This window comes from Lissotriton vulgaris, chromosome 1_1 (assembly GCF_964263255.1).
Source record: "Lissotriton vulgaris chromosome 1_1, aLisVul1.2, whole genome shotgun sequence".
Lineage (NCBI taxonomy): Eukaryota > Metazoa > Chordata > Amphibia > Caudata > Salamandridae > Lissotriton > Lissotriton vulgaris.
Genome location: NC_141685.1, coordinates 1,558,724,321 through 1,558,744,459, shown reverse-complemented (window position 1 = coordinate 1,558,744,459; position 20,139 = coordinate 1,558,724,321). Strand labels below are relative to the sequence as shown.

Genomic DNA, 20,139 nt, shown 5'->3' with positions numbered 1-20,139 from the left:
AAAATCCCCTGGCTAGAGTATGTTAAAATGACCTTCTACTCGCTGGGACTAGTATGTAAATCCTTGTTCATGCTTAAGGTTTCTAAAAAAGAGGCTAAAGGCATTATTCGTTGCAAAGCTAGCTGATGTAGGGAAGGAAATTCAAAAGGCAAAATCAACTACAAAATGTAATTATTTGATTCCCCCTTGACAGAGGGTGAATATTCGTATTTGGTGGCGGCAAGGAACCTGCAGCATAGGTTTATCCATTTAAGGTTTCATGTAAATCTGATCCCTCTGATGTTGGGTTTCCCTTCGAAAAATTATGTTTTCAGTGACCTGTAAGGGTGGGCGTAAAATCCGTTTCGTGGGCGAATTTGCGGATTTTCTGCGACTTCGCGATCCGCGAATTTTGCGAAATCGCGGTAAAATCCGCGAATCAGCGGGGACGAATTTTCAGCCAAGCAAGGGTTACAGCAGCATGTGCAAAAGTTGAACCTAATTTCTTTGTAACCTTTTACAAAAGGGTTACAAACAAATTAACTTCAACTTGGACACCTGCTGCTAATTGCTTCCTGGTGCCGCGTTGCCTACTTGCAACTATTCTCTGACCCTGCTCTGACCCTGGAAGCAGGGTCAGAGAATAGTTACAAGTAGGCAACGAGGCACCTGTCCAAGGAATTAAACCTCATCAGGAAGCACTTACAGATATAAAAAACAGGAAGAAGGAAGAGGATGGCAAATACACCCAATTCGAGTTGTCATGAGGGGTTAAACTAAAAGAGACCTTTACAGCACAATTTTCATATGCATTTTGCTCAAAATAAAAAGCTGTATGTTCTGTAGGGGCAACTCAGGAATCTGGCCCTTCAGAGATCCGGCCTTTCTTTCTTTCTCTCGTTCTCTCTCCCTCTCTCTTTCCCTCTCTTTCTCTCTTTTTCTATCTATCTATCTATCTATCTATCTATCTATCTATCTATCTATCTATCTATCTGTCTATCTCTCTCTCCCTCTCCCATAAACAACTGCATGGGTAACTTCGCTATGCAAGCGGCTCGCGAAGACGCAAAAATCCCCGTGAACACGCAAAACCCCCCGCGAACACGCAAAAAACCCCGCGAACACGCAAAAAAACAAAAATTCGCACAAATTCGCGAATTTTGCGGATCGCAAATTCGCAAATCCGCAAATTTGCGGATCGCGAATTCGCAAAATTCGCCCATGTTTAGTGACCTGACTACTTCCCCATGTGATAATTTATCCCCCGAGTCTGACCTTCACCTCCTTTTCTTTATTCGTTTTTATGGGGAACAGAGAACTAAATATATTATACCTCTTTTAAGGCAGCACAATTCTAAGCAATGTCATTTCGCCCTGTTTTTTATAAAGAAGCTCCAAGACCCTTTTGTATGTTTCATTGTAGCTTCTTTCCTGTGGGCTTGTAAGCGAAGGAGACATGCATTAGATCTCAAAAGTTTTGCTAACCCATAGCCTCATATTTATTTTATTTTCTGGAAATACTATGAAAATTACCCGAATTAGGCCCAATGTGACATAGGGTTTGTAATAATATTTTTAAAATGGTTTTATAATTTTAAAAGGGTGTATTTTTATTTAAGATAACTATTTTTAATATTTATTTACGAATCTATCTGTAATTGGGATAATGTAGCACTTTACTTGTCCCTTTATTGCGTTTATTGCACAAATTATAGATATTGATTCGAACATTTTTGCACAGTTTAACCATATAACCCAATACCCCCACTGTTTGGAGGCTTGTGATTTGAATTGTGGTATTTTAAATGGTAATTTTTATTAACTCTTAGTGCAGTAAGAAGAATGATATTGCATTTTTTTATCCTGTATACTTTGATGATCTATGCTTTTCAGACTACTTATTTTATACGTGTTTTACTACTGGGGACATAATAGAACTTGAATCTAGAATCAAATAACAGCTTAGAGCAGACAATAGCAGTATGATATACAAACAATGTTTAGGTTTACAACTGCATGCTGATCAATTTGCAACATGCGCTGAGGAGTCAAATAGCGTCAAAACACATAGGGGATATAAAACAGACCATCCCAGTGGTGTAGGTTGGAGGACAGAAGGCACATTGTCTAAATTGCTAGGAAGATTGTTTCTCTCTAACCACTCCATTGCCAATCAGGTAACAGCAGATGCATTCTATACATCTATCAGTATGTTTGAGGATTCTATTTATCAAATTGTATACACCTACCATTGCCATCCTAGTGCTAACAGCTCATGTGAGAACAGATCTTCGAATCTTTGGGCTACAATAGAGGTAAAGGTCATGCCAGTTTAAAACGCGCGAACAGTGACTAAAGACTGTTTCACAGGCCTCCAACCAAGCTGAGGTCAAATCCTAGGGTTGCACATAAATGAATATATTACGGATTACTACCAGGACACATCAATTTCCTACACTATGTCTGTGGAAATAATAATACAATTAGAAACTATAATATTACTATTATTGCTAATTGTATTATTATTGTTGTGAGGATGTTGAGTAGTAGTAGTAGAAATACTATGAAGATCAGCATTTAAGTTCACTATATGATTCAAAATGTTCAAAAGCATTAATTAACTTTTAATATATTACCTGGCTTGTTTAAAATTCTTTTTATTTTTTCTATTTCAACAGATCGACAATACATAAACAATAAAGAGTTGGTTGAAAAGCTTCAAGAACCATTGCTCGAAGTTCTACAGAAACTCTGCAAGCTTTACCACCCAGACAATCCTCAGCACTTTGCACGGCTTCTTGGACGACTCACAGAATTAAGAACATTTAATCATCACCATGCAGAGATGCTCATGTCTTGGAGAGTTAAAGATCACAAATTTACACCTCTTCTCTGTGAGATATGGGATGTGCAATAATTTCTACATGATACATTTGAGAAATGAGAGCCTATATATATATACTTAGGACTTAATAGCAGCTGGATTTCACCAGCGTATATTAATGCATAGAAGCTTGATTTGCTCAAATATGTGAATCTGTGTTCTGGTTTAGGAACTGTTAACTTTTTTCTTCATTTGGTCAACGTTCTTTTTCGTTTTATGCATTACATGTACATTTTTGCCTGCACGTGTGGATTGATATTTAATAGTGTAGGCGTATGGGCCATGCTTACCTACATCTGTCTTAAAAAAATATGAAGTGTTATATTTAATATAAAGTTGAAAGATTTATAATGTTCAAGGATGGCTCAACCCACCCAAAACTAATTAGAACGTAAAAGCAGCCTATAAAAGAATATTATTTTTCAGTACTATTTGTAACACTTTGAAAAAAATTCCGGTGGATCAAGGTTAACTTCTTTCAGTGTAGTTGAAGCACAGAATTGTATTTATTTTTTGCTACCTTGCATTTTAATTCTTCATTTTATTCACAATCACAATGTGTATAATTCAACTGATAATCACTAATTTGCACAAACGATAATTACTGATACATTATTCTATCAAATATTAATTCAGTCAACTATGTTAAATCATAATTTGTGAACAATGAATTTGTGTTACTAGAAGAGCCTCTAAAGAAGAAGCTTCTCCATCGAGATGGAAAAAAACATAATAAAATTACAGCATACTACTCAGATAGTTTACTAACATGATGTAAATATGGCGGCCTTTTAATAATGCATACTCCCTTGCTCCATGCACATAATTCATAATATATTTATTTTCCTCTGCAAGAAAATGCATCATTTATCATGCAATATGGCTCTTTATGCATCTACAAGTTAGTCCGACAGTACGCTACATTAAAGACAATGAATATAACACAGTGGCTAACGATGAATTTGTGGCCAATTCCAAATTTGCAGTTTGAGTGTTGTTTAAAATGTGCTGGTTGAGAAAGTGAAAAAGTCTCAGAAATTCGCACACCTGTTTATTGGTGAAGCTGAGAATCAAACAGGGCTCAACAAATAAGGTTGGTTATGTGTTGGATACACGTCAGATCCATGTTCTACTAATGTTTCATCATAAAGTTTGGAAACATAAACTTGAAGAAGCAGCTAAAGAGGAAAATCTGGACAAACATCTGACAGGTAAAAACAAGTGGTATGATTTACATACTCTTTCTTTGGGGATAAATTACAATTGAGGTATAATTCACGTTCAATATTATAACATTCGTTGAAAAACTAAAGCTAATAAAAACATAAAATGATCGCAAATGACAACATGATTCACAGAGTAAAGCCCTGAAAAAGCAATTGATGAGCTGAAAACAATAAAATACAATGGGGCATATTACCAACAACTAGCGATCATTTTTGTCTCTAACTTGTTTAGAGACAAAAATTATCGCCGCACATCGGCGATTTTTATCGCAGATAAACCTTGCTATTAACAAGGTTTATCGCAAATGCGATAAAAAACGCCGGAAATGCATGATTATCGCTGAAAAGTCAGCGATATTCATGCATTATCGAGCAAATGCTCTTAGCCATGTTATCCACCTCCCATTGGATAACATGGCTAAGAACTGCTCAGGGCAGGTGTTAGCTTTTGGAGATATTCCCGCTTAGCGCGAATATCTCCAAAAGTTGGTAATAGGAGATAGCGATGTTAGCGACTGTTTTCAGTCTCTAACATCTTGGCACGCCCACTTTGCATCTCATTAGTGATAAATATCACTGACATGCAAAGTGGGGCCCAAGATGGTTGCTATCTCCTACTAGCTGTCGCTAACTGGTGTTAGCGACAGCTTGGTAATAGGGAGATAATTTTATCTCCGCTTTCTTGGCTTTTAAAGCCAAAAAAGCGGAGATAAACCCCCTTGATAATATGCCCCAATGTTCCAATTAAACAAAGTGTTCCAGGAATTTAAATCATGGCATGTATTCATCCGGGAAGGATTATTTCAATGCTGTGCCTCATTTAATGCATTTTGGAAATCTGTAAATCAACTATTTTGAAAGAGCAGTATCAGTGATCTAAAATCATTCAGACTCTCACAAATGTGTATTGGAGCAAATACCCTGCATAACTCGTTCTGGGATATATAAAAAATGCGGGCAAATTCGGAATGTCATTGCCTTTGCCTGAATAGACGGCTTATATGCCATTAACCCTGTATACATTCTTTTCTACATTATGAACAAACTCTGACGAAAGAACACCAATTTTCACCGTTCGTTATTGGCAGCAGCAAGTAAAGGCTGGTATTGAAGAAATTAAATAAAGCTACCATTCCTGAAAAAACATGCAGAACAAGAGCCAGTGCACTCAAATAGTTGAGATTAGTACATGGCCAAAAGAGGGTTGGATGCTTAGACGTATTTGAATATTTATATATCAAATCTCTGGAAAATAGTGTAATAAATCACGGCAAATTAAAGATTTTTCTCGTGGCTCACTCCCTCACCATCAGAACTGTGACCAACATATTTTACCAGATTGTACCCGAACTTGCTCTTTCCTTGCAAGAAAGCCCTCATGTAGCTTGTTGTGTCGCTGCAGTTTGAACAGGAGGTCAGCCTTTTTACCATTGAGTCCACTTATTTCCCCTGCGAGCGTTGGAGAGTAGATCCAGTCTTTCAGGGCTCTTCTCAAGTTGCAGACAGAAGGTATAGTCTTCGGACCTTCCTTAGGTCCAGGAGTGTTCTAAAATGTGGGCCGAGAGTACCACATTTATGCCTGGCATGAGCTTGTGGGAGACATTGATTCCCGGGGATGCCCCAAACAATGGGGTAAAAGGTCCCGGGGTGAATCCTACCCATGTTGGGCATTTTCAAGATGGCAAAAGTCTTTGGCCACTGTGTGTGTGTGTGTGTTAGTGTATTATTTTAATCCTTGTCTCCTCCACATCTAACACTAAAACCCAGTGTGGGGCACGCTCCGTACCTGCAATAAACCCAGAGACAGATGTCTGATTGAAGATAAGTAGGACTTTCCAGCAACCAGGCATTCAATATAAAAAACAGTTTTGGAATCCGGTTTTCCTTCCTTTAAATTGCGCCCCCAGTGTTATATTTAAAACCTGAGAAACAGATGTCTGCGGGGACAAAGCAAGTCTTTCATTAACCAGAAACTGGATACGCAAAAATTATCCTGGCATTCTGTTCTTCAAGTGCGCCCAAAGTGTTATGTACACCCTGCGGACCTATCTAAGAAACTTTGACAATTAAGCACGATTTGACACTGTAAACTCAGAAATGATGCTCACAACACCCACCCTGCATATTCTTGATGTTTCAGAGGAGTCATCTCTGTCCATTCAGGTAAGCCTATTGTTTGACCTGGGGGGGGATCAGTGGCTCAGAGTAGTTTGAGAGCAAATCCAAATTAACTATCAGGAGCTTCAGCCGGGCAAAAGATAACTTTCTAAAAGCTACTTTTCCTTAATATTTATTAAAATCAAACTTCACTATTGAATTGCATTTTTAATAATTTTTCTAGATAGCCCTCTTTCTGAGATACAGTTGTAGTATTTTAATCTGTATTCTGGTTTCTCATAAGACAGCTATTCCTGCAACCGTGAAAAACATTTTTGGGTGCTAGTCACTGTAAGTACATGTTAAAATTACATTTCTACAGGTTGTACTTTTAAATATCAAGCACCCTGTCTAGTGGGCAACAAGACCTACAGAGGTGTGTCTTATTAATATTCAAAAGGTAGGTTTTGACCTGTCAAACTGGTTTATTTTGAAAGGTCGAGTTGCAATTCTTACACTGCTAGAGTCAGGCTACACAGTTTAGACTTGAAGCCATGATTGCACTGCCACTGTAGTGGATGGACCAATATGTGCTGCAGGACACTAGTGGCATTTACCTTCCAAGTCCTAGGTATACTTTGTAACATATACTAGGAATGTATAGAATATGCCAATTCGACCATGGTTAAGAGATACCAGAGGCACTTTATTACTGGTTAGCAGGGGTAAAATACACAGGGGTCCAAAGTCAGCAAACATATAGGGGCCCAGCAAAAGGTGATAAAAACAGGATGACCATGCAGAAAAGGCAGAGTTCTTACATTCACATGCATTGTGTTTAAGGCACTTACTGGTCATTGACTGTGCCAGGTAATTTTAACTTTGAAAGAGGCTCTGAAGGCTCACCCATATAATTCAGCCAAAGGAAATCACCCTAATGTTTCCTGATATTTTCCAAAATTAGAATTTCATTTTGCAGGAATTCTGTTTAATGAAATGATTCCCCATCCATTGTTGGATTACCTCAAGAGAGTTCTGGTTAGATAGGGATAGTAGAGATTGACTGTTCAACTGAACAATGATTTGTGTGTTGTATGCCGAAGACAACGTTTTTTAGCCAAGTAGCCTAAGGATGAGGGGACACAAATACACATTCAAGAGCTTATGGTCAGAGGGAGAATCCCTCTGGCACTTCCATGTGAACAGACAGATGTCGGAGTGAATTTTGGCACATTGACTAACTCAATTTGAGCTTCCAAAAAAGAGGCAAAACAAAGAAGGACTTTATCCTTAATTCCAATCTCTTTAAAATGATGCAGTAGTATAACATGAGCCACCATATATAATGTTGTAGACAGGTCCATAAGAATCCATACCACCACATTACTAGCATCTAGCACATATCCTCAATGGATAGAATCTAAGCTACTTCTCTGTCTCTTTGTAGCTGGAAACTCCGCTAGCAATCATCAAAAGCTTTGCTCTCTTCTGAAAAAACAATAGCTGTTGCATAAAGTTGGGCAAGGAATAATGAGCAACAACTTGCAAGAATAGGGGCAGTGCAACAAACTCTAATGCTGGCACTGGGGAAATGGTGTTGTGGGTATGGCTATTCAGATAGGGCTATTAATAGAATATCAAACGCTTTCTTCAGGTCCAAAACGAAGCATGAGGAATAGGGCTACATGCAGGGAGCTGCTATTTTGGGAGAGGTGGATCTGTCAGGTCTGAAGGCATTCTGGCGATTAATCTAGCAACCAAGGGTGCGGGGTAAGTCCCATAAAACTCTAAAGGCAGGACCAATGTGATAGCAATTGAAGGAGTGTTGTTACAACTGTGTTCGCAGGGGAGTGTGAAAGAGAGGGATGGGGTCTGTCAAGGGGGTCCAAATTGCAGTTGAAGTTCCCATGAGAACACAGGCTATACAGCCCCCATCTATTTAACACCTTAGATGGGCTGGATAGGTAGATCGCCTGGTCAATATTGAGGGGTTAGGCTGCCCAACAAGACAGGGACATGATCGAGTGACCTTTCTGAATGAATTAATGAATTGGAGAACTTATAAAGTGCCCAGCTACTACTAGAGTGTCCTGGCACTAGGCCCAACGGCAGAAGGACCATCTTAGTCATTGAACAGGAGGGTTTTCAGCTGTTTATGATAGATGTTGATATCCTGGATGCTTCTAAAGGCTACCAGAAGAGCATTCCAGTGTCTACCTGCTAATACTGAGCAGGCTGAGCTTCCCCATTTCATTTGTCTGGTAGGAGGGGTGCATAGCAAAAGGGATGATTGAGATCTCAGGGGTCTTTTAGGAGAGTAGGGGAACAGTCTGTTATGTGTGTATTTGGGGCCAGCCCTTCAAAAGCCTGCATGTGCTCTTGGCAGTCCTTTAAATATAATCTGCTTTTTCACTGATAACCAATGTAACTGACTGTGCTAGTGGGATAATGAGGTATATTTAGGCAGGTGAAACGGGAGGCATATGGCTATGTTCTGTTCTTTCAATCAATCAATAAGGGATTTGTAGAGTGCAACTACTCACCCGTAAGGGTCTCAAGGGGTTGTGGGGAGGGAGGGTCTGCTGTTCAATAAAAAAGCCAGGTCTTGAGGACCTTCCCGAATTGAAGAGATTGTGATTGCCTGAGAAGCAGTGGAAGGTAGTTTGAGATCCTTGCAGAGAGGTAGGAATAGAATCTTTCTCCAGCAGTGGTCCTGCGGATCTGTGGGATGGTGGCCAAGGCCTGATGGGGGGAGTGAAGATGTGTGGTGGGGGTGCGCAAGGAGAGGCGGTGGTTGAGTTATGCAGGTCCGGCATTGTGGAGGGCTTTTTAGGCAAGTGTGAGGAGCTTGTAGGTGATACTTTTGTTGACCAGGAGCTAGTGGTGGTCTCTCAGGTGGGTGGTGACATGGCTGGGGCAAGGGATGTTTAGGATAAGTCTTGCGTAGGCGTTTTAAATGTGTTGCAGTTAATTTAGGAGTTTTTTTGTGGTACTGGCATAGACTTCCTTTCCGTAGTTGAGTCTGCTGATGATGAGTGCATGGGTGACTGTTTTCCTTGTCTCTGTGGGGATGTGTAGAGATGTCTCTGTTAGAATGCTCATGTGTAACTAGGTAACGTAGAATGTTATCATTGGAAAGGCAGAGGTAGTACAGTGTGGAGCTGGTGGATGAAGGAGCTGGAGTTTCCTGTGTCCTATTCTCAAATAAAGACATATATCTACAATCCTACAATCCTGCATTTCTCTTCATTTCATCTTTACAATGGCGACGAGAATGGGATGATTGTGGATATTTCTGCGCAAGGGGCAAGTTTTGGATTCTTCACCCTTGGATTATTATTCTTTTATTGATAAGAAAAAGAAAGGAAGCCTCATCCAGCCTGTGAGTACTATTTCAAACTAAAAAGGAGTGCCTGTATTGAATTTAATTCGAGCATTTTAAATTCAGAAGTACTATGCTGAATTTCATTTGAACATTTCAACTAAGAAGAGTTTTGGAAGTATTGGAACATAATTCCTGATTTAATTTGTGACTTTATCTGATTTGATTTGTGACTCTATACAAATTTGTTTGTGCAGAAGTCGATTTTCGATTTTTCATGGGTTATGTGTTGAAGTAACCCAAAGAAGTCATAAGGATGAACAATTGAATTTGCAGAAATGCCGATAATTAATGCCATTTTAATATGATATCGAGTGAATGCTCTACTGAATATTTTGGTAGATTGTAGAGACTTGTTCTGGATTCTCACTTGAAAATCTTTGTTTGGCATCGTTATCGTTGAAAGAAAATATCGCTTACATGCTGAATGCGCTTTCAACTACAGCGTTTTTGAAGAATGCGTTGTCCTCGCTGACTGCATCCGAACCTTCCGAAGTTTTGAAGGACGCGACATCGATAAAGAAGGATTTCCTGTAGAAACAAACGTGAATTACGTTATCACTGCATCAGAAGGAATTTCCTTCAGAAACAAGCGTAAACCACGTTACGTGACGGCCATTTTGTGTCGTTGGAAAGGATTAAAGGTGTTACATTGTGGATGCGTCCAATTTTCTCGGGAATAGAAAGTTTATTATAGATTTCCGATCGATTGTTTCAAACTTCCAGCATTTTAATCGAAGCGGTTTCTGCACTACATGGACAATTTGAACTGAAGTGATTTCTTCTGTGATTCTTTCTGCATTGGATTTTCACAGAATTTCAGTCGATTCAAGTAAAAGCTAATCTGTATTTATTTTAGTTTGTTATTTTATTTTCTTTCTTTACTAACTGATTTTCCTTCTTACAGGGGGACTGTTATATTTGTCGTTTTACTTTCCTTTAGGATGGGTGACCAAAGTCTGTCTGCTCCTCCCTCTTTTCTTGCTACTCCTGGGGAGCCTGTTATTCCCTGGAAGGAATTGAAACAATTATTTCTTACATATATGCTTGCTACAGGTGCAGATAAGTATGGACCAGTACGCAGACAGGCTATTTTACTTCATAATCTAGGAGTTGAGGGTAGGAGGTTGTATGAAAATTTACCCGAGGTTTCATTGGGTACTGGTGATGGTCAGACTATTAATTTATATGAAATGAGTATGAAAATGTTAGACATCAGGTTCATCACTAAGGTTAATGTGGTATTAGAGAGGCATAATTCTTTTGCCGAATTCAAAAAATAGATGAAGATATTTTATCTTATGTAGCAGCCTTGAGGGGATTATCCTTGACTTGTGAATTTGAACAATTGGCATATTCACTAATTCGTGATCAAATTGTCAGGTTTACAAATAATAAAAGAGTTCGTGAAAAGCTATTAATTAAAGATTCTACGTTAGAAGAGGCAATTCAAATTGGGAAAGGTCTGGAGCATACTGATATTTGGATTAAAGAAATGGACAAATGTACTACTTCTATGATGAGCAAAGAGTCTGGGTCAAAAGTTATGCCATCTAAAGATTCTGAAGCTGCCATTAACGAAACTAAAGTAACAAAATCTTTTTCTAAGCCACCTTTTAATAAGGTCCCTGATAGAAATAATGAATCTATTCAATCTAAAGGACCTGTATCTTTTGGCTCACGACCTGTTACTTGTTATCGTTGTGGTGCACCAGGCCATATTGCTTCTAGCACTAGGTGTATGGGAAGGAATGCAATTTGTAGAACTTGCGGTAGAAAAGGACATTTTGCTAAAGTTTGTAAGACTAAAATGCCCGTTGTACATGAAATTGATGATTCTTGTGAAAGCGTTCATGAATTTGTTCCTTCCATCAATGTTATTTCTACTCAAACTGATGGTTCTACTGTTAAAATTAACTCTATCATCACTGATTCATCCATCAAAATGGAAAGTACGAGTAAGTTAGAAAAACCACACTATGTTATCAGTTTAGATTCTAATGGGGTAAGAATGTTGATTGATTCGGGAAGCCTCTATACTCTTTTGTCCAAAGAAATGTATCTTAAAACTTGGGGGGAGTCAAGTAGTGAAAAAGATTGGGATCCTCCAGATATTAAGGCTGTAGGTTATAGTGGAAAAATTATTGATATTTTGGGGTTGAAATGGATGGCGATTGAATTCGAATCTTAAAAAGTTTATGGACGTGTTTATTTGACTAAGCAAGGGTCAAATCTATTAGGATGGAGACATCAAAAAGATTTGGGGATTGTTTTGAATCCGAATGCTGCTGAACCAGTTCAATCTGTGATACTGAGTAGCATTGATGATTATGAATCCTTAATAATGAACAGATACGCTGATGTTTTTACTGAAGACTTGGGGAAGCTCAAGAATTTCTCCCATAAGATTATTCTTAAGTCCAATGCTACCCCCATTGTTCATAAGGTTAGATCACTACCTCATTTAATGAGGGGTCCCTTACAGGAAGAACTCGATAAGCTATTAAAAATGGGTATTATTGAGCCAATTGAGGCCTCTGAATGGTTGTCACCCATTGTAGTCGCACCGAAGGATGGTGGGAAGAAGATTCGTTTATGCATTGACCTCCGCGATTTAAACAAGAATATATGGGTGGATCGTCAACCTTTGCCAAATATATCAGAAATGCTCACTGCAATGGGTGGTGGAAGTGTATATTTAGTGTCATGGATATGTCAGCAGCGTATCATCAGATAGATCTTGATGAAAAATCTAGACACTTAACATCATTTGTGACTCCCCTAGGTGCTTTCCGTTATTGTCGAATGCCATTTGGCTTAGCTTCGGCTTCAGCAGTTTTTCAAAGAGTTATGCAAAAAGTGTTAAAAGGATTGAAAGATGTACTATGTTTTCAAGACGATGTGCTCATTGTGGGGAGGGATTATGAACATCATGATATGGTAATGGAAGATGTTCTATGCCGGATGCGAGAAAATGGTTTGACAATCAAAAGAGAAAAGTGTCAATTAAGAAGGGATGTTGTATGTTATTTGGGTCTTGAAATCTCTAAGCATGGGATCAAACCTAAAAAAACATTGTTATAGCTATCAGAGATGCTCCTACTCCCACAAACAAAGAACAACTTAGGAGTTTCTTGGGATTAGCTGAATACTGTTCAAATTTTGTAAATGGATTTACAAACATTGTTGAACCTTTGAGATTGTTAATGAAAACGGGGGTAGAGTTTGTTTGGAGTGAAGTTTGTGAAACAGCATTAAGACAAGTTAAAGAAGGGATTTTGTCTGCTCCTTGTTTAGGACATTTTGATGTGAAAGCAAAGAGATATGTCACAACCGATGCTAGTGCTGTGGGTATCGGAGCAGTCTTGTCTCAGGTAAAGGATGGTAAAGAAAGGGTGATTGGATTTGCATCTAGAAGGTTACAAAATGCTGAAATTTCCTACTCTGTGATAGAGAAAGAAGCTTTAGCATGCTGTTGGGGAATTAAATACTTCAGGTATTTTGTGTGGGGTATTCCCTTTAAACTTCGGACTGATCACAAACCTCTCGTGCACCTATTTAAAGGTGAAAAGGGATTGGAAGGAAGTGTAACCCCGAGAATTTCAAGGTGGATTCTTTCTATATTGGATTATAATTTTGAAATTGAGTATTTGAAAGGTTTAAAGAACATTGTGGCTGATTGCTTGTCCAGATTGCCTGTTAAAATAAGTGAGGAGGAGGAGGTTGTTGAGGATTTGGTATGTTATACTGAAGAACAATCCTTTGATAAGGAAGAATGGGAAATTGCAATGTCGGAGAATATTGTATTAAAAGATGTCATTATGCAGGTGTCTAATGGTTGGAAGGGTTATTTTTTCTCTTGATGTGTCTTTAAGAGGTTACAGGAATGTGGAGGAAGAGTTGAGTGTAAGAGAGGGTAAGTTGTGGAGAAGGGATAAACTGGTACCTCCTCAGGGTTTGAAAGCCAAGATCATCAATATTGCACACGAAGGTCATTTGGGAAGGAGTATGACTAAAAAGACGCATACGTCAGTCATTTTGGTGGCCAAAAATAGATAAGGATGTTGAAGATGCTGTAAAGGATTGTTATGCTTGTGCTACTAGTGACAAAACTAAAGTTGTTCGTCAACCACCACTCTCTTGTGTTAAGTTTCCTGAACGTCCTTGGGAAAGAGTAGCAATATATTTCCTTGGTCCCATTTCTAAATTGGGGTCAAATTGTAAGTTTTTTATGGTCTTAGTGGATTACCACTCCAAATGGTTTGTTGTAGAAACTGCTGATATTATTGTATCTGAGAAGGTTATAAAATGTTTAGAGAGGGTCTTTATGAATGAAGGATTTCCAAAGATTCTTGTATCAGATAATGGTCCTCAGTTGGTTTCTAGGGCTATGCAGGACTTTCTCCACGGTAAAGGTGTTAGACATAAAAGAGTTGCTATGTTCAGGCCTCAAGCGAATGGTTTAGTGGAGAGAATTAATCGGTTGATAATGGATAATATTCAGCTTTCTCTGTGTAATGGATTGTCATGGTCAGATGAGTTAAGGAAATTAATTTGGTCCTATAGAGTAACACCTCATTCAGTGACTGGTGTGTCACCTTTTGTATCACTCAAGGGAAGAGAGCCAGGGGTTAAGGAGGTACCTGGTTGGTTGAAAGATAAGGAGTGTGTGTGGGTGGACCGTGAGAGTATTGGTAGAAGAGTCAAGTGTCAACAATTAGTTGCTGCTTCTCGTTAGATCAAATAAAAGGTGTCAGGGTTCCTACTATTGAAGTGGGTGACTGGGTGGTTGTGAAACGGGGTGGTGCTGTTGCCAAGGGAGATAGTAAGTTTTCTAAACCTTTTCAAGTCAAAGTAGTGAGGAAAAGTGTTGTGGTTTTAGATGATGGTTCCACTTGGAGTTATGGAAATGTTTCTAAATGTTCCTCACCTTCATTGTTAACATGCAATTAACAATTTTCAGTTTATTGTTGAGAAGTAATAAGGTCCGCAAAAGTTGGTTTGGTTCCAGGAACAGGATTTAATTACAGATCTGAGGAACAGCTTAACAACCACGGAGACTGGCAAGCAGGACAGTCAGGCTTCAACTGACTATCACAGAACCTTTACAAGAAACATCTACAAGAACATTCTAAGTTCTAAGAAGCTTGCATGCCAAGAAGCACACAAGTAGCATACAACACACCTCCCTACATTGAGGAAAAAAAAAAACATAATCTTTCATTTTTACAGGTGGATGTGAAACACGTGAACTTTTCCTAATTACACAATCTGCGACTCTTTGCACAGACTCATTTTGAACAACAGGATCATTATCAACAACCCCATGATCACTCAAAACACCAGAAACATCATCGGTGTTGTTGACAATATCCTGTGGATCAAAAATGGGAACAATAGGTTCATTAGAACAAACAGAATCATTAGGCATAACATTTTGAGAACCCTGCAGAGAACAAAAATCATCCCAAAAAAACTGATCATCATCCTTATCACACACATGAGAAGATAATTTTTTTAGGATTGGCAAACAATTTATCAGATCTAACAATAGATACACGTCTAAAATTCCAAATTTTTCCCCCTTCAACACGTACAGCTTTGCTAAACACTTCGATTACTTTAACAGGATCAGACCATTTAGCCCAACTTTTAGAAAGTGAACTTCCAAATTTTACACAAACCAAATCACCAACTTTGACCTTGTGACTAGAAACTCTCTTGTTGTTGTTAGAACATTTACCCATTTTTTCTTGATAAGTTTTAACACGTTCTCTTACTTTCTTAATATCTGGACCAGACACAGCAGATTCATCAGACTTTAACCACCAGGGCAACAGTTTAGAACCAGATTTGTGACCCCTTAGTAATTCAAAAGGAGAACAACCAGTTACAGAATTGGGCGAGATACGATAAGTGAGTAAAGTAGCAGAAAGTGCTTTTTTCCAAGTTAAATTATTCTTAACAGCTAACTGGATGGATTCCTTAACCACCCTGTTGAAACGCTCAATTTGACCATTGGCTTGTGGATTATAATTGGAAACCCTCTTGTGAGTAATATATACCATGCTCTTTAAAGAATGATTCAATCTCACAACTGATAAACTGCATGCCATTATCAGAAATTATTTCAGAAGGAAGACCTTCACGGCTGAATATGTTATTTAGAAAGTCAATGACTTGACTAGAAGTGATCCTTTCCACAATTTTGACCTCCGTCCATTTCGAGAAATAGTCAATTAAGACTAATCCATAAACCTCTTTACTACCAGATAAACTCAAAGGACCAATGATATCAATCCCTAATCTTCTCCAGGGGCCCTCTGAAAACTCAATGGGAGTAACTGAAGTAGGATAAAGGTTTGACAGTTTTATCACTATTGGAACAAGGAGGACAATTCCTGACCCATCTATCAACAACAGCGTCCATTGAAGGCCACCAATAGTATTCCCGAAACTGCCTCTTAGTGGTTGACATGCCCATATGACCTTCATGAGCAATCCTAATCAAATTTTACCTGACAGAAAAAGGGGGAATAATTTTGTCACATCTGGTAATAATATTGTGAGAACACATAAGTTCATCCTTGACCTTGAAAAAAGAACTCAAGTCACCTGACAGCTTCCTTTCTTCAGGCCATCCACACCTCAGATAGGTAACAACAAGACCAAGGGTGTCATCTTCAGACATAGCCTTCACCCAAACATCTTCAGAAATCACCTCCATATCATTCACATTTCTGCCCTTCATGGTAAAAGCTACATCACATTCATCAGAATGTTCATCACCCTGATGAGGTAAGGCCAACCTAAAGAGAACAACGCATGGTGCTAGTCTCTAAATACTCTACGGCAAGCACAACCTACATAAAAATTATCCTTAAACATTGGCCGATCCTACAAATGGAACCCGACTTTCGGGACGCCTTTCAGAGTCCTCCCTTGTTCGCTTACACCAGGAGCAAGAACATTAAAGAAATTCTTTCCAAACCCACACTCACCACCGAACATTACAAAGGAACCCAACCATGCCTTAATTGCAATCACTGCAACTGTATCATCAAGGGGAATATCATCAGACACCCAATGAAGGGTAACGCAATCAAACTCCAAGTAAACGCCACATGCGACACCACAAACCTGATCTATGCCTTGAAATGCCCTTGTGGCAAACTGTATGTCGGTAAGACGGAGCGCAAAATCAAAGTACGTATGAACGAACACAAATCTAACATACGTCTAAAATATGAGAAATCCAACATAGCCATGCATTTTTTTGAAGCACGCCATACCATAGCACAATTACAATTCATCATCCTTGAAACAGTTTCCAAAAAAGAAGGGATTGACAATCGCAAGTTTCTCCTTAAAAGAGAACGCAAATGGATTTATCGTTTACAGACTCTCAAACCTCACGGTCTTAACGATCGGATCGAGTATAGTTGCTACTTGTAAACTAGTTGTACTCTGTTTGCTAACTGTTGTGTATTTATGTTTTGCTTTGCATTGCTCTCTCTTGCTCAACCTGTCTTTCACCTTTTTTCTATCCCCTTCACCCTTACACACCATTCCATCATGGCCCCCGCACGTCATTCATGAGTCCTTTCTCTACCTCCACCTCCCTAGCCTCCAGTCCGCTTTTTACCTTAATGTCTACGAGTCATTAACCTCCCTCTCACCTGCGCTTCGGCGTCCAACTAACCCATCGAAGCACCGGAGTAGCGAGCCCCGCTACCTGTGCCCAGAAGTAAGTCCGCTTTAGCGTTCCACGCGTTAGCGTTTCAAGGAGCCAGGTGTGTCACCCTCACTCGAAGTAAGCCTCATCCACGTCCCGCGCTGACCCTTCCCTCACTTAATTAGCTCACATTTCGACACTACCCCTCATAGTTTTACCTCTACTATTTTAACACCGAGCACCACCATTGATCGGCACTTAACAGATTAATTTTTCACGCTGAGTCATCTCCACCCTGACCCTGAATCGTCTTCCTTTCAGCACTCCGTGACAAAGGGCCCCCCGCCCGAAACGCATTGGAGGAGTTTGCTTTCATCTTTCTCTAATCTAAAGTTATCTTCACCTTAAATGGGATTGATATGATCTTAATATCAACATATAAATCATCATGAACTTTATTGAATAAATAACGACTTTTGGATAACAATTTCTGAATCATTGTTTGATCTTTAACGGAGTGCCTCATCTGGGGATGTACCAGCATTTCGATGCATACACCACAAATTCTGTAAGGCCAACCTAGACATGCAATCGGCATGCACATTAAGTCTACCAGGAATATACTCCACAATGCATTGATATTCTTGTAATTTGGCTGCCAGCCTAGCCAAACGAGCTGTTAAAATCCTTCCACCACCTGCAGCTAGCATATTCACAAGGGGCTTGTGGTCGGTTCTAAGCACAAATTTAGTACCCCACAAAAACTGTCGGAAATGCTGAGCTGCCCAAGTGCATGCCAACAATTCTTTCTCAATTGTTGAATAATTATACTCAGCACCCTTCAACGTTCTTGAAGCATACGAAACAATGCTTTCTTCACCAATACCTTTCTGCATAAGAACTGCCCCTAATCCAGTGTTACTTGCATCAACAGAAACAATACATTCTTTACCCAAAACAAATGGTTTTAAAAAAGGAGCGGAACAAATTTCCTTTTTTAACGCATCAAATTGCAATTGCTGTTAATTACTCCATGAAAATTTTGCATGTTTTTTTTACTAAAACTCGAAGGGAAGACACTTTAGAAGCGTAATTTTTTACAAATTTGCTAAAATATTCAGTTAAACCTAGGAAGGAAAACAGTTGATCCTTATTGACTGGAGCAGGAGCTTTGGAAATGCTAGCAATATGATCAAACTTAGGTTTAATACCTTCTTTAGAAATGTCATGTCCCAAATACTCAACTTTCTGTTGTCTGAATTTACACTTAGAGAACTTTAGTGTTAACCCTTTTGATTGAATGCTTCCCAAAACAGCTTTCAAATTCTCATCATGTTGTACTACATCACTGCCAAAGACTAGAATGTCATCCTGAAAGGCAATAGCCCCTTTGCAACCATCCAACATTTCTTTCATTAAGCGTTGAAAGACAGATGCAGCACTCGCAAGACCAAATGGCATGCGCAAATAGCGAAACATACCCTCAGGTGTGACAAAAGCTGTCAAGTTCCAGGATTCCTCTTGTAGTACAACTTGATGATATGCGCTAGCAAGGTCTAACGTTGAGAACCCGCAAGCACCAGATAGGGTGGAAATAAGTTCATTAATCTTTGGTAAAGGATGCATATCAGTCCAAATTTCTTTATTTAAGCCGCGAAGGTCCACACATAAGCGGAGTTCGCCATTAGCTTTATGGGAAAAAACAATGTGAAAAACCCAGGGAGATGATTCGATAGGTTCAATGATGTTAGATTTAACAAAATTATTGAGGATATCTTTTAATTTATCACGATAGGCTAGAGGTACGTTTCTAACCCTATGTCTAACTGGTACCGCATCGTCTTTAAGAATAATTTTGTGTTTAAATTTGGCATATTATCCTAGTTTATCCTCAAAAACGCTAGGAAAAATATTCTTTATATTATCAACAAATTCACCATTACTTTGGGTTACAACAAAACTGGTGGTGAAACATTGGGATCAATGTATACAGGAGGTGAAGCATTAGGGTCTAGTTTGATTCCCATCTCTTTTTGATGAGGCCATCCTAAAATAGACTCCCCTTTACGAGCAATGTAGATTTTAGCTTCAGTAGACCTGTCTTTAACCGCATAGCTGCTGCTGTGATTTTTGCGCTGTGCTGCAAATTGCCATTTTGCTGCTGGCATGACGAGCTCAGCTCGTCATCAGCACACGACACCCGTGGGTGATGACGAGCTGAGCTCGTCATCAGCAGCGAAAGGGTTAAAACTTACTTTGGCCCTAAAGAAACCAATAAGTTAAATTTTATGCCCAGTATAACTACCAGGTTTGATATCAGGACTTAAAAATTCCCTATTAGGCCATAACTCTTCAAACACATCTTTGCCAATTATAGAGTACCAAGCACAAGAGTCCACTAACATGGAAATTTCCTTACCATCAATGTAAAATAAACTTGAAGGAAAACTTTTGCAGTTATCAGAAGAAATACATGAAATACAGTTGAATTCACTAAATTCCTCTACTGACTCTCCTTCATCTAAAGAAATACAATTTTCTTTTTGAGGCGAACAACACATTTTCCCAAAATGTCCCGACTTTTTACATTTTACACAAATCTTATTTAAGGCAGGACAACTTTTAAAATTCCCCACATGGTCAAAACTTACACATCTATAACATATTATAAATGTGCGTCTGTTACTAAACTTGTTCTCCTTCGTAAAACCATCTTTTTTGAAAGTAGGAAAACAGTTTTCTTTTGGACAGCTTGACTTTTGATAATTGAAACTTCAGGTATAGACTCTTGTATCTTGACAGACAAACTTTGACTTTGACCTCTTATTTCAGTCACAAACTTTTCAGATTGTTCGATACCTTTTGCTATATTAACAACAGTTTTAAGTGAAGTTTC

The 20,139-nt window shown here is 38.9% G+C and overlaps 1 protein-coding gene across 3 annotated transcripts in view; it reads left to right on the top strand.

Annotated features, from left to right (window-relative positions):
* NR1H4 (nuclear receptor subfamily 1 group H member 4) overlaps positions 1 to 3,802 on the top strand; it is a 442,692-nt gene extending 438,890 nt beyond the window's left edge. For all 3 annotated transcript variants that reach the window (XM_086918025.1, XM_086918023.1, XM_086918026.1), the window contains one exon: positions 2,658 to 3,802. In XM_086918025.1, coding sequence (XP_086774151.1) covers positions 2,658 to 2,896 — 239 coding nt within the window. In that variant the 3' untranslated portion in view covers positions 2,897 to 3,802. The remainder of the gene's footprint in view (positions 1 to 2,657) is intronic.
* The last annotated feature ends 16,337 nt before the right edge of the window (positions 3,803 to 20,139 follow it).